Source organism: Pteropus medius, unplaced genomic scaffold, assembly GCF_902729225.1.
Source record: "Pteropus medius unplaced genomic scaffold, Ma_sr-lr_union100, whole genome shotgun sequence".
NCBI classification, from domain to species: Eukaryota; Metazoa; Chordata; class Mammalia; order Chiroptera; family Pteropodidae; genus Pteropus; species Pteropus medius.
Genome location: NW_024340697.1, coordinates 4,378,270 through 4,392,396, shown reverse-complemented (window position 1 = coordinate 4,392,396; position 14,127 = coordinate 4,378,270). Strand labels below are relative to the sequence as shown.

Below are 14,127 nucleotides of genomic sequence, written 5' to 3'. Positions count from 1 at the left end.
TGCTTCTCTTGGCAAGGGCAGAGGTCTAAGAAAAATAGGCAGAGGCCGCATCGCCTCTTGGGGTCTAGACTCAGTACGTGCGTACTGTCAATTCTACTGCATGTCACAAGGTGAGCCCAGATTTGAGGGGTGGAGAGATGCCGCAAAGTCCTGTTGAAAATACGGTAGATACAGGGATGGGTAGAGAATATGGGCCATTTGTGCAATCGATCTGCAGCACAGATCAGGGGTCAGCAAACATTTTCTGTAAATGGCCAAATAGTAAACATTTTAGGCTCTGCGGGCCATGTGGTCTTTGTCATAACTACTCAGCTCTGCTGTTGTAAAGTGAAAGCGGCCCTAGACAATAGGTAAATGAGCGGGCAAGGCTGCGTCTCAGTGAATTTTTATTTACAAAACCAGGCAGCAGGCCAGAGTTGGCCTGCGAGCTGCAGTTTGCTGAGCCCTGACCTAGATGATCCGGATCCAGTGAGAAGCTCAGATTTACTTTCTAGGATGCTGTCCTTCCTGAAACCATGGCCTTGAGGCCATGGGCAGAGGTGCCATCTGCTAGCAGAAGTGCTTTTATTGGCGTGAAGAAATAAAAACAGGTGAGAGAATCGAGGGCTCCCCTCTAGGATGCAGGTGACATTTACATCCGTTTAGGGTTGTTCCTTATACCACAGTGAACTTACACAGGTTAAGTTTCTCAGTTAGCAAGTCCTTGGAGTTCACTTCTTGTCGCTCCCGTCTTAGGCTGGATTCCTATTCCTTAGCGACCTGCATCTCCCAAATGGAGCCTAGCTAGAGTTCTTTCCATTTTTCTGACCTGGATGCCTTCTTATACTTCTGGCCCTCCTGTCTTTCTTAACCCCAACTTCAGAAGTGACCATCACCGCCTCCTTCTGGCCCCCAGGGAAGCCCCCGAGGAGATCTACAGAGTCGATCGTGTTTATTTTCCTTGATCAAGTATGTGTCTAATTGCGATAGCCATGACATTTAAAGATGGGATTCTTCTCCAGAGTGGCCTTTCGTTTCAACCATTACTGCCTGGAGTTGTCGCTTGACTAGAGATTTGGTTACATTTCAGGGAGCATGAATGATCTCTTCTTTAATAGAATGTCCAAGTCTCGGCAATTCTTGTCTGTTGATGGGTCTTTCTCATGAGGGCTCTGCATGGCGGGTCAACAGCCTGCCATGTTATTTTTCCCATCAGAGATTTTCTTTGCCACATAGAACACGAGGCTATTGCCATCTTGTTTTTGTAGAAATGAGAATGAAATCTTTGCTTTCTAATTTTACTCTTTTCCTTTATTATTGGTTGCTACTTATGCAACATGGTTCTTCCCTGGGTACTCATCAAAGGGTATAGTTTTCAGCTTGGCATGGCTCAAACCTCAAACTTTCTAAAGTTTTAAAGCAGCTGAGTTGTACAGATGGTCAATAAATCAGTCACTATGGCCACTTTATTGCTTGTAAGGCGATTACCCCACTTTGCCCATAGCAACTTTTCAATTTGATTAAAATGCTGTTTCATCAGGTCGCGGTTGAGTCCTCCAGATATAAACATACATAAAGCAATGAGAGAAACCTATACTTGAATATTTTAAAAACTACCCTTCACCTCTTTACCCAGCACTTCTGTGGTCCTCATCCTATAATTCAAATTTCCACGCTCTTTGCCAAAGTGATTTTTATTTAGTGCTTATTCCAACCTCTCGTCTTTGTATGAGCGCGTTGTTTTTTTTCTGCTAACTGGTGGTGAGCCTGGGCCCTGCTGCAAAGCATTTTCTCCATCTCGAATGAGCTCCTCTGTGACGTCTAAATCAGGCTCTGATGGTGGTAGAACATGGATGATGTCTTGGTTTATTTGTGATTGTTTTTCAGACAAGGGGCGCGAGACTAGTAGGAGTAGGATTATCATTATCTTAGTTCTGGAGGCTGGAAGTCCAAGATAAGGGGGCCAGCGTGGCCTGGTGAGGACCCTCTTCTCGGTTAGGCTTCTCACTGTGTCCTCACATGGTGGAAGGGGTGAGGGCTCTCTGGGGTGTCCTTCATAAGGATACCGATGCCATTCAGGAAGGCACTGCCCTGTGACTCGATCACCTCTCAAAGACCCCAGCTCCTAACACCACCACCACAGGTGGTTAGGATTTATTTCAACATCTGGATTTTGGGGGTCCACAAACATTCAGACCAGAGCGCGGCTCATGTGGCAGGCGGTCCTGTCTCCTTTGTCCCTCTCCATGGCAGCCCCCGGTGCACAGGACCACTGCTCTCTGCAGATTACCTTGGCTCCCATCAGTTGGTCAAAGTCATAGCAATGTTTTCACTCTGCTGTCGCTATGCATCGTGAATATTCGCAGTGACAACTACTACGTGGGCTGCCTGCACGGGTGGTCCACTTCATCTCCCAGGAAAACTAATTACTGGTTTGGTTGCAATGACTCGGTTTCGAGTGGCGTGCCTCAACCCCGCTCGGCCCCCAGCAGCCCTGTCATTTTGACATCTTGCTTTTGCAGAGCATGAGTTTTTCCAGAAATGAGTAGAGCTGATCCTCATTTGTGGTTCCGTATCTGTGAATCTGGCTACTCGCTAAAGTTCCTCCGTAACCCCCAAGTCAGTACACGTGGCACTTTCCCGGTCATGGACAGACGTGAGCCTGTGCAGACCGGCGAGAAGTTTGAGACGCCAGAAACGCACGTTGGTAGCTGCGGTTGAAGAAGGCAGCGCTCCACCATCTTGTTTCAACTTTCACAGTCTGTTCAATGCCACATTTTTCACAGTGTTGTGCGCTTTTTATTGGTCATGTTCCTGTTCTCGGTGGTCCCGAAATGCAGTGCTTGTAACCGCAAGGAGACTGGCAGGCGCCTCACAGACAAAATGCGCGCGTCAGGTGAGCTTCGGCCAGGCACGAGTTAAGGTGCTCCTGGCTTTGATTTCAGTGTTCACGAATCGACTATATATTCAGTAAGTTCTCTTTAAACAGAAACACAAACTATAAGGGGGTGTACTCATTGGTTGACGAAAAGGTTGTGATTAGAGGCTCACAGGTATGTAACCTGTATTTCTCTTGGGGACAGTGCTTCAGGATTCACTAATTCAGTGTTCACGGTGACTTTATAGAATGTCACAGTCGCAAATAATCAGAACCGGCTGTGCTATGGACCGAATGTCTGTGTCCCCCAAATTCATTTGGTGAAACCTAATGCCCAGTGGGATGGTGTTTGGAGGAGGGGGCCTTAGGGTGACCAGATCATGAGAACTGAGCCGTCACGATGGGGTTAGTGCCCTTAGAAAAGAGACCCCAGACAGCTCCCAGCTTCTTTCCTTCCACCACGTGAGGACACGACGAGAAGACAGCCATCTCTGAACCAGGAAGCAGGTCTTGACTGGACAGCGAATCTGCCAGCACCTTGATCGTGGGCTGCTTCGTCTCCAGAACTGTGAAAACTACATTTGTTTTTTATAAGCCACGCAGTCTACGGTGCTTTTTGTTATAGCAGCTCATACTGATTGAGGCAGACCATAGATATAGATATAGATATAGATATAGATATAGATATAGATATAGATATAGATATAGATATAGATATAGATATAGATATAGATATAGATATAGATTTCACCGCAGCAGAGATGCCCGTGCTGAAATCATCCTTTCTTCCATACTAGTGCATGTGGGTTATTCCGCCGGGTCTGTGCAGATCGCCTGCTTATGTTTTTGACCCCAGGTTTCCTCTCCCAGGTGTCACTAGCATGGTAAATGCGGGAGCGATGAGCGCCTCTGGAAACCTGATGGACTTCCTCGACGAGCCATTCCCTGACGTGGGGACGTACGAGGACTTCCACACCATTGACTGGCTAAGGGAGAAATCACGGGACACTGACAGACACAGAAAGGTAGGTGGCGTTCATAAAAGACATATTGAAGGGGATCCCTTTGAATGGCTAGGCCATGGTCTCACTGGACAGTTACTGCGTTTGGGCTTAGGTTCCCATGTCGAGTGGTGGGCTAGGTTCTAAGAAAGAGAATGGCCGGTGGGAGAGGCAGAGATGTGGATAGAGAATTATAATACCAGGCGCTTTGGGTGGGAGGCTGTGGCATGTAGAGCTTTCGAAGTAGCTCAGGTGCCTTGGTCTGTAGAGGGAGTTGAGTTCGGAGGCAGTCAGCACCCTTGGCAATGCCAAGATTTCGTAGGTACAGTGGGAGGCAGATGGCAAGTAGTGATGGACATTTAGAAGAAGGAAGTGGGAGTGAACGAGGCACCAGCAAAGACTGGTCAGAATGAAAAGAGGAGAGAGCGGTGAAGATGGCGCCGCTGGCCACGTCACCTTCCATGGAGATGGAGCAACAGCGTGGGGCTGTCATCCATCTCAGGGAGTGCAGCTTCGGAGTAGGATGAGAAGTGACATCGAGAGTGCCACGTCATTTCCTGCAAGTTGGCGGGGGAAGAAGGAAGAGAGAGATGTGGGGAGCAGGATAGACTCAGAAAGATGACTCAGCGTCTTGGCTCCAACATGGAGGGCCGTGGGCGATGGGGCAGCCTTCGCCCTGGCCCTCACTGTGGCCCTCAGGCCGAATCCAGCTTGGCCCCGTTTGTGTTTATTGGAACAGCCCACACCCGTTCAAGCACACGTTATGGCTGCTTTTGTGCTACAGAGGCTGAGCTGAGTAGTTCCCACATCTGGCCTACAGAGCTGAAAGTACTTTCTGTCCCTTTACAGAAATGTTTGCCGTCCCCTGCTCTAAAGGGTTCTGAGGGGGACGAGGATCTCAGAGGAATGTAGGATCCTGTTAACACAGGGAGGCAAAGAGATGCTCTTACGATGTGTCTAGATGCATCCATCTTCCCGGTCAGCATGGTCCGTGCTAGGGAAGTTCTCACATTAACATTTAACCTTGAAAACAAAAGAAGGAAATGAAGTCTTTGTTGAAGAGGTTCTTTTGTGAATGGGCCTTACAATAAAAGTTAAAATAGTAATCCTTATTCAAAATGGTCACACCAAATCCATGTCTCCCTTCAGAATGGCTTCTGAATAATGGAAGATCAAATCACATTTAGTAAGTTTGTTTAATTACGTGAATTTTTTCAACCAGAAAGCCCATTTTATTCACGTGGGAGATAACCGAAAGAATAATGTAATCGGGAATTGATTTGCTTGATTGCATTCATTTTCTCAAGCACCCTAATTCCCGAGGAAGCAGCCTCAAGGAAGGAAACACAAATTGGAAAATGTATCCACATCAACCAAAGTGTCTTTTCGTTTCCAGATAACCAGCAAAAGCAAGGAGTCCGTATGGGAGTTCATCAAGGGTCTGCTGGATGCCTGGTCGGGATGGGTGGTGATGCTGCTCATCGGCTTGCTGGCGGGTACGTGGAAGGGTGCGCCAGCCATCTGGGACCATATTCTGAAAATGGAGTGTTTCTCATTGGCCCCACGCAAGGGATTTAGTACTTAAAATATCTAAGAGCGAAATACACGACCACACATTTAACACACACGCTGTCATCAGTAAGGCAAGGTCTCAAGGCGTGGGCCCAAGCGGTCGCTGGAGAGCTGTAAATGCAGTCACTGGGCCCTTTCCACACAGTGCGAAGGGCGACCGCCATTCTGGATTCGACTGAACGCACACGTGTCACCCTCCATCCTACTTGGTTACGTAGAAGGCAGGGAAGTCTGGGGGAAGTTTGGATCCCTAGTAATAAAACACCATACGAGAGTGGCTTTTAATACTGGCAGGCCGTGGAATGAATTGCAAATCGTAAGAGGCTCAGAATAATGCGAGACACCATGGGAGCTGAGGCTGGCCCAGGGGAGATTCCCTCCAGCCCATACGTTGTTCTCACGCTCAAGGACACCGTGTCCTTCATTTTAATAATCCCAACACCATGCCTGCGGGCAGTAGATGCGTCCAGAGTGATTGGATGCGTATGTGTGGAGAAACCTGTCCTTTTAATACCAAACGCACTAGCTCTGCGTGGAAATTGTTTCCTGAAACTTCTTTTTAGGAAGCGGTGAAGGTTAATGTGTCAGAATAAAGAATTCAAACGTGCTAAAGAGAGATTCCCTTGATAAAAATCCTCTACCCGTAACAATGTAACATTCATGGTCATAGGCTTGATCGGAGAGTGACTATAATAAAGGCAGGATATAGCAAATTCTCGAAGGAAGACAGACCACTGATGTGGCGTGCACATCAATTTTGCGGTTACAAAGGATTTCGATTCCCGATGCTTTTTCATTTATTCCATGTGCATTTGGAGGCGGGGCTTGGTTGTCAGGAGGAGTGCTTAAGGGGGGATCCTTTCCTTGTAGTCACAGCAGCTGGCCGTCCATTTCTCCCATTCTGTCTTTCCTCTCCCAGTGGCATTCCCAGTATATAATAGCCACAGCGTTGGAAGGGAATTAGATTTCACGAGTACACAGTGTCTTGCCACTAATGTGTTTGACGCTTCTGTGAAGACCTTTGAAGGTGGACAGGGTGGGAGTCTGCTGTGAATTCCGATGTCTTTATTCAGAATAGATTTATAAAACCATACAAATACTGACAATGAACGTGGCTAAAGTGTTCTTTTGATCTGGATGTACCTTAAAGGGAAAGCCAGAAAACTGCCCCATTTACTTTCTCGTTCCCCAGCTGGTGGAGAGGACTCAGGTGTCCCACTGCCTGACCTGTCATCTCCCCAGTGGTGCCACAGGCATTATATTCTGACTTCTGAGATGGGGAAGTCCAAGAAGGGTCTCCTTTTCAAGGCATTTATCAGGAACCACCGCTGGATGTCACTGTTACTCCACGGAACGAAAGGTTTATCTTTATCAGGAATCACCACTGGGTGTCACTGTTGCTCCACGGAACGAAAGGTTTGTCATTATCAAGCGTCACCACTGGGTGTCACTGTTGCTCCACAGAACGAAGCTGAGACTTGCAGCACTGTCAGAAGCAAAGTCAGCCAGGAAGATTGGGCGCGGGATAATGGTGATTTTGGATGAATGCATAGTGATGGAATTTGGGGTGATCGTTGGATCTCAGTCCTGGATGTCTGCAGAACCTCTTTCTCACCTTCTTTAGGTCTCTGTTCAAGTGTCCTCTTTTGTTTGAGGCATTCCCTGACCACCTTTTCTAAAAGTACATTTCTCCCTCTCTGAGCTTCATCCCTCTGAACCACTGTTTGTATGTGTGTAATTCACATATCATATAATTCACCCAGTCAAAGTATACAATTGAGTGGTTTTTAATGTATTTGCAGACTTATGTAACCATCACCACAATATATCTTAGGACATTTTCACCGGCCCCCAAAGAACCTCCATACCCTTTAGCTATCAAGCCCCAGTGCCCCCAGCCTCCTCACAGCCCCTGACAACTACTAATTTCCTTTCTGTCTCCTTGGATGTGCGTATTCTGGACATTTCATACAAATGGGATCATACGTGTAGTCTTTCGTGTCTGGCTTCTTTCACTGAGCATGGCGTGTTTTCAGGGTTCATTCATACTGTAGCATGTCAGTACTTTATTTCTTTTTGTTGCCAAATACTATTCCATTGTATACGATGGAGCACATTTTGTTTCTCCATTCAGCAATCCGTCAGCATATGGGTCGCTTCCACTTTTTACTGTCATGAATCGTGTCGCAGTGAACATTTGTGAGCAAGACTTTGTGGACGTTGGTTTTCATTTCTGAGTGTATACCTAGGAGTGGAATGGCTGGGCCAGATGGTAACTGTATGGTTGACTTTCTTGAGCATCTGCCAGACTCTTTTTTTACAGTGGATACACTGTTGCAAAGGGCTATTTCTTTTCTTTAGTGTTTACCCCTTCCAGCAGCGCCCCCGATTTTCTTATTTTGTCCAGCGTCTTCGTCCCCCAGTGAGGTACCTTCCCACCGAGGCAGGGACATGAGTCAGCCCTGTTCACTGCTGCACCCTCAGGGCTTGGAATAGTGACTAGCACATGGTAAGTCGGTACTCAGGAAATATCCTTGGCGTGAGTAGATGTAGATGGACCTGAAATTTCGGATTTTCATTCATTTATTGCACTCGTTTATTCAACATGGATATATACTTCCAACTCTGTACCCGTCACAGGTACAGCAATGGACAAGGGAGATGGCCTTGCCCGCTTCGAATGGACACAGGGTCTGGACATCTGACCTGACCCCCACTGTGGCACGCGAACCAGACAACAGAATCCCCCCCCCCCCCCCACACACACACCACATATAGACTACTGGGAGGCTACAGGCACACCTCTGAGGTCTTGCCTCCAATTGGTAAAAAAGCACAGCATCAGTGAAGTGTAATAAAGTGAGGTACATATAAGTATGTAAATAAAATCATGGCATCAGGATGTGATTGGTATGGTGATGGCTGATCATCTGGGAAGTACACTTAGCCCAGACTTAGGAAATCAGGGAAAGCTTCCTAAGGGTGGTGACGTAAATGCTAGAACCTGGAACAGACATAGGAGAGAGTGTGGGGGGTGGAAGACAGTGCCGCCCGAGGTGATGCAGAGAGGACCAAGAGCCCCTGGGTTCTAGGAACATGGAACGAGCAGGCTGCGCGGTTAGTGATGGAAACACGAGGCTGGAAAGCTAGAAGGGACCAGCTGTTGGAGTCTGCGACCTGCTGAGGATTCAGGAGCAGTGGGTAGCTGTGGTGGAACAGGAGAGTAGCGGGGGGGAGGTGAGCCCTCGTGCAGGTATGTGGGTGCCTGTGCCGTTGATGCAGGTGGGGAGTGATATCGTAACGATTCACAAAAAGTTTGAAAAATGTAGTAGTTCGAAAGTATTCCCTGCCTTCGTAAAAGACTAGAATGGCTTATTCTAGAAAGAAACCCAAGGCAGCCCTCCGTGGCGCACTGAACACTGTTTTATCCCACTCTGTCGGCCTTTAAAGCAGTTATTTGCTTATAAGATCTACATTCCTTTATCCATAACTTAAAAATCCAGAAGGTTGTAATAAGTGAGATTTTCCAAGTTTGGTTCCCATTTGGTGGTTAAACCTTACTTAAATGATGAGGCTGTTATAGTCATTATGCCTCCATTTTGTCTGAGTTGTCTAGTTTCCCTGAGAAATATTAAAGTGTGTGACCACAGCATCCTGCCGCAGAAGCCACTGGGGTGTCACGTCATTTATAGGGTGTACGCACCCTATTTCTGAAATTTGCAAGGACGGATTCTGAAAACCGCTCAGCCCCGGTGGCTTGTCACGAGCTAAAGACTTGCATGTCTCTCCCGCCTGATTTGAGCAATGTAAGGACAACATATCACTGGCCTTGGCATCTCATTGGGCTGGGCGCTGCCTCGGCCACACCATAAATGCCCAAGGGACCTCACGATTCATGAAAGAAACTTCCTCCATGTGTGGCAGCCCATGGCCCTGTTAATCCCCTCTGGCGTGTGGCCTTCCTGGCCGATGAGCTCGTGTGTCGCCCCATATTGTGCATTCTCACCGCATCCTCACGGGGTGATTCCTCTAAGTGGCTCCTGCTGTTTCTTCCAGGGACCTTGGCTGGGGTCATCGATCTCGCCGTCGACTGGATGACTGACTTGAAGGAGGGGGTCTGCCTGTCTGCCTTCTGGTACAGCCACGAGCAGTGCTGCTGGACTTCCAACGAGACCACTTTTGAGGACAGGGACAAGTGTCCCCTATGGCAGAAATGGTCGGAGCTGCTGGTGAACCAGTCGGAGGTGGGTTTCTGGGCAGAATCCTGGGTAGGCACCCCTGGCATTCCACAGGCACTCTGGGACACCCCTGGGCGTTTTGTGAATGTCCGTGGTTTCACCTTCAAGTGTCCTGATAATCGTCCATGGCTTCACACTAGTACGACTTGGCTTTTTCTGGCTCTAATGTTCAACCTTGAGTTGGAAAACCCTTCCGCACTGCTTTATGTGCAAAATGTATATATTTTTTTAAACTCTTATGTTTGGCTTTCTTTTTCATACCGAGAGTGGTTTGTTGATCATGCTGAAGAAATAGGCTTGATTTTTATACCTTCTAACTAAGGAGAAAAGATATTCTTTTTTTTTTTTTTTAAAAAAAAAAAACAGCTTTAGTTTGATATAATTCACATCCCATATGGCTTATACACATGTACAATGTTCGAGTTAATGGCTTTTAGAATACTTACAGAGTTTTGCAACCATTGCTACAATCTAATTTTAGATTGTCATCATCACCCCAAAAGAAACCCCGTGCCCATTAGCAGTCACTCTCCATTCTCCCCAACCCGCCAGCCCTGGGCAACCACTAATCTCTTTTCTGTCGCTATGGATTTGCCTATCCTGGACATGTCATGTAAGTGGAATCATACATGTGGACTTTTGTGTCTGACTTCTTTCACTTAGCATAATGTTTTTCAGGTTCGTTCATGTTATAGCATGAAGTGATGCTCCACTCCTTTTCATGGCTGAATACTATTCCATTGGATGGATAAACTACTTTTTTTGTCCATGTATCAGTTGACGAACATGTGTTGCTTACATGTGTGTGTAAGTGTTTGTGTGGATGCGATTTCATTTTTCTTGGATATATACCTAGTAGGGAAATTGCTGGGTCAGATGGTAACTCTATGTTTGACCCTCTGAGGCACTGCCAGATCGTTTTCTAAAGCAGCTGCATCATTATGCATTTCCACCAGCAGTATACGAGCGTTCCAATTCGTCCACATCCTCGTCAGCACTTGTTATTATCTGTTTTCGAGTCTAGCCATCCTGGCAGGTATTATTTTGTAATTTAAGCCGTAATTTCCCCATGCATTTTACAAGCACGTTGCAGAGGATGTTTTGGGGCCTTATGTGTTGGGAACGTCCCAGGCACAGGGTGTAGTGGTGAACCATAGACATGGCACCTAGAGCTTCAGATCTGTATAAGAATCTTAGTTTGGGAAAAAAGATTAACTTCTAACTGAATACAGTGGTTACCACAATGACTGTGGGTGACTGACAGATCAGAAACGCAGGCGAGGGGGCACTAGGTCGCCAAGATTCAAATTAAGGGTAATATGAAGACCATTCAAACTAGAACTATCTTCGGAAGATGGATGTAATCTATTTCTTCACCTCCTCCTGCTCCCATTTTTTTACCGCCCCCCCATGGACTGATTTACAGCTGAAGACATTTGGAACGTACTTGGCCATTTTGCTAAACCTCTTTGTTGGTGGAATTGAAAAATTAATTCCTTCAAGTCTCAGAAGTAGACAGGGATCCATCCCCAAATCTCACACATTCTCAGTGGTTTCCGTTACTTCCAAAATAAATTCTCTTGGGTTGATGGGAGTGGGTAGGCAAAAATGGCTGAGCGCCATATTTTATTTCTTCTCTCCTACTTGAAATGCTTTTTGGGGGACGTATGGCCATCCATCTTCTCAACCGTTTCTAAGATTTATACGTTGATTCAAAGAATTACTGTTAGCAAGAATGAGAAGTTATTTTTAGTTTCAAAAAGTACATTTTTAAGTGGGTAAAATGTGTTCCTCAGCTCTATTTCTCACGACATAGGGTGTGAATGTATGTGATCGTAAAGGCCGGAACGGTCTCCTGGAATGTGTTTTTGCGATTCATAGGCACGCGTGTGGCCGTGGCCGTGGCCGTGGCCGTGGCCGTGGCCTGACTTGTAGGTGACCTCGCTTTCCTTCTCCCTCACTTGAGTCATCCAGATGATGGCAAGAAGCTAAAACCTAGAGAAATGAGATCTCTACCCAGCGGGTCCTCAGCGTTAGAGAGCCCAGACTGTGTGTTTGGGTCAGAAAGCCTGCTCTGCACATCGGATAATTTGAAAGAAATGGTTCAATGAGTTATTCCGAGATGATCAGGTTTCCCCCTCTGCAAGTGCCTATCAAAAATTAGCGTGCACGCGCATCCTCTGAAAAGCTTGTTGAAGCACCTTTGCCGGCCTCGCCTCCTGAGCGTCTGACTCAGCAGCTCTGGGATGGAGCCTGAGACTCTGCATTTCTGACGCGCCCCGGTGATGGTGACATTGCTGGTTCAGGAAGCGCGTTTGAGTAGCAGTATTCTAAACTACCGTTCTCACGCTCGCTCACTGGCACAGCAGCTGCTTGCTGCGCCATGGCGGTGGCCTTAGTGAAAGCAAAGACAGGCCGATCCACCGTAGACAAGATAAAACAAACCTTCCAGGGGCTCGAAGATGGGATTTTCCATGTCACACCTTTCATTAACTAGCGCAAGTGATGATTAGTCCCGGTTTACGTGGCCACTGCAATTTTACTCAGGAGCAGGTGGGTGAAGGTCATGGAGAATCACCGGCGCTGTGTTCGTGGGTGCCGACTGTAGCAGCAGCGACAGCCAGTGACACCAACACTGGCCTCTGTGTTGACACAGGACCGGGACAGAAGCTGCCCAACCTGGTCACCGCTTCTGCTGTCACGGTGGAGGGGCGGGGCGCAGGTCTGGCGTGACTCACGGGTTCTTTCTTGTTCTGTGTCTGCCATTCAGGGCGCCAGTGCTTACATTCTGAATTACCTAATGTACATCCTGTGGGCCTTGCTGTTTGCATTTCTGGCTGTCTCCCTGGTGCGTGTGTTTGCTCCCTACGCCTGTGGCTCTGGAATACCAGAGGTGAGTGGGGGCCAAATTTCTTTTGTTCCGATAACGAGAATGTCAAGTCCTTATGTAGCACTTATATGGCAAGCACAGTTCCAAGCCTTTGATGTCTATGAGCTTGTTTAGTCCGTACAATGAACCTATGAGGTAGGTACTATTATTCTTCATTTGATAGTTGAGGTTAAGTAACTTGTCCTAGGTCACTAAGTCGGTAAACTGGATGTTGAACCCAAGATTTATGTTCTACATTCAGGATTTATGCTCTGTTGCTTCTCAGATGATTAAAATCTTGTCTTCGAAACCAGGCATAACCCTTAAAGCATGCGGAATCAGACTTCATTAACCGCATGCATACACGTGGCACTTCAGTCTCTCGTAAGTATATCCGCGATGTCATGTGGAAATAGACAATAGTGGAGGTTTGTTGCTCAGAAAGTTTCCTGATGAGTCAACTGCCTTATGAGTCAACTGCCTTGCCACGATTTGCTCTTCTGATGCCTGCAGCGTGAATGCACCTCTGCGAGTTTAGAATCTTACAGATATTTTTCAGCTCTTCAATGTGACCAAAGTAGGAGGGGGGTGACTTCATCAATCACAAGGAATGCCCAAGACTCAACTTCAAACCTAGTTTGATCCACTTGAGATTATTCCTGAAAAGCCCAGAGAATGAACATTTTACCCAGAAAGAATGTTAAAAGTTCTTATATTATCACTATAATCAATGGAGTTCAGCTCTGCCTCAGGTGGGTGCTTCAGCAGTGCCCATAGGCGGTGGGGATGGCGCGTTCCAAGATGTGCTTCGTTATGGCGATGGACCTATGTTGGTCCCTGCTCCCTGCACCCAGTCTTCAGTGGTACCCACGCACACTGCCGCTGGTCCAGGCAGTCCATGGAAACAGCTGGAGTAATTAAAAGATTGTGTGAAGAAAAGCTCGCCATGTCTGGTTCCAGGAAAGATAGGAAAAAAAAAAAAGACTTAACCATGTCACACTGACTTTCTGATGGTTTATATTAACATATTGCTCCAGGAACTAGCTGCATGCAGTACCATCCCATTCCCTCGATACGGCCAGTTGTGCCGTAATGCAACACATGTTCCTAAGAGTCACAGTGCGATGCAAAATTGTACAATACAAACCACAGAGCTTGCGGGGAAATGGGGTGAGGGCAACAACACTCAAAATCTTTGTCGGTGACACGTATAAAAAAGGTAGGAACCTAATCAAAACAGCAGTTTTGCACTCAGTAATTGGCTGAAAAAATGTATACATACTCCCTGCTGTGCATGTGAACTGGTAGATGTTTGAAGCATGTACCTGTGTGAGTTTTATTTCTGAGTTCACCCTGTGTTTCTCATAGATGAAATTGTGCATAAAAGGACGCGAAATTTGCGTTATGCTCAAGTTCTTCCCTAATGCATGAATCGCATCGGAACAAATTTGTGTTTTCAAAACAAGGATTATGGCAGATCTGACTGTATTTTATTTGATATGTAAGACCAAAGACAGACACCCTTGATGTTAAAAAGAACAGATCGTTGTTGGCATCTCAGTTTACGATCCCCCTGCCAACAGTAGGCGT

At 46.8% G+C, this 14,127-nt stretch overlaps 1 protein-coding gene across 2 annotated transcripts in view; it reads left to right on the top strand.

The window, feature by feature from the left end:
* The window catches only part of CLCN4 (chloride voltage-gated channel 4), a 45,444-nt gene that overhangs the window by 21,439 nt on the left and 9,878 nt on the right, over positions 1-14,127 (top strand). Inside the window, exons 2-5 of one of the 2 annotated variants that reach the window (XM_039874196.1) lie at positions 3,728-3,882; positions 5,255-5,354; positions 9,487-9,674; positions 12,439-12,561. In XM_039874196.1, the coding sequence (XP_039730130.1) occupies positions 3,739-3,882; positions 5,255-5,354; positions 9,487-9,674; positions 12,439-12,561 (555 nt within the window). In that variant the 5' untranslated portion in view covers positions 3,728-3,738. Of the gene's footprint in view, positions 1-3,713; positions 3,883-5,254; positions 5,355-9,486; positions 9,675-12,438; positions 12,562-14,127 lie in introns of both variants that reach the window. The other variant, XM_039874187.1, reaches the window with a different exon arrangement.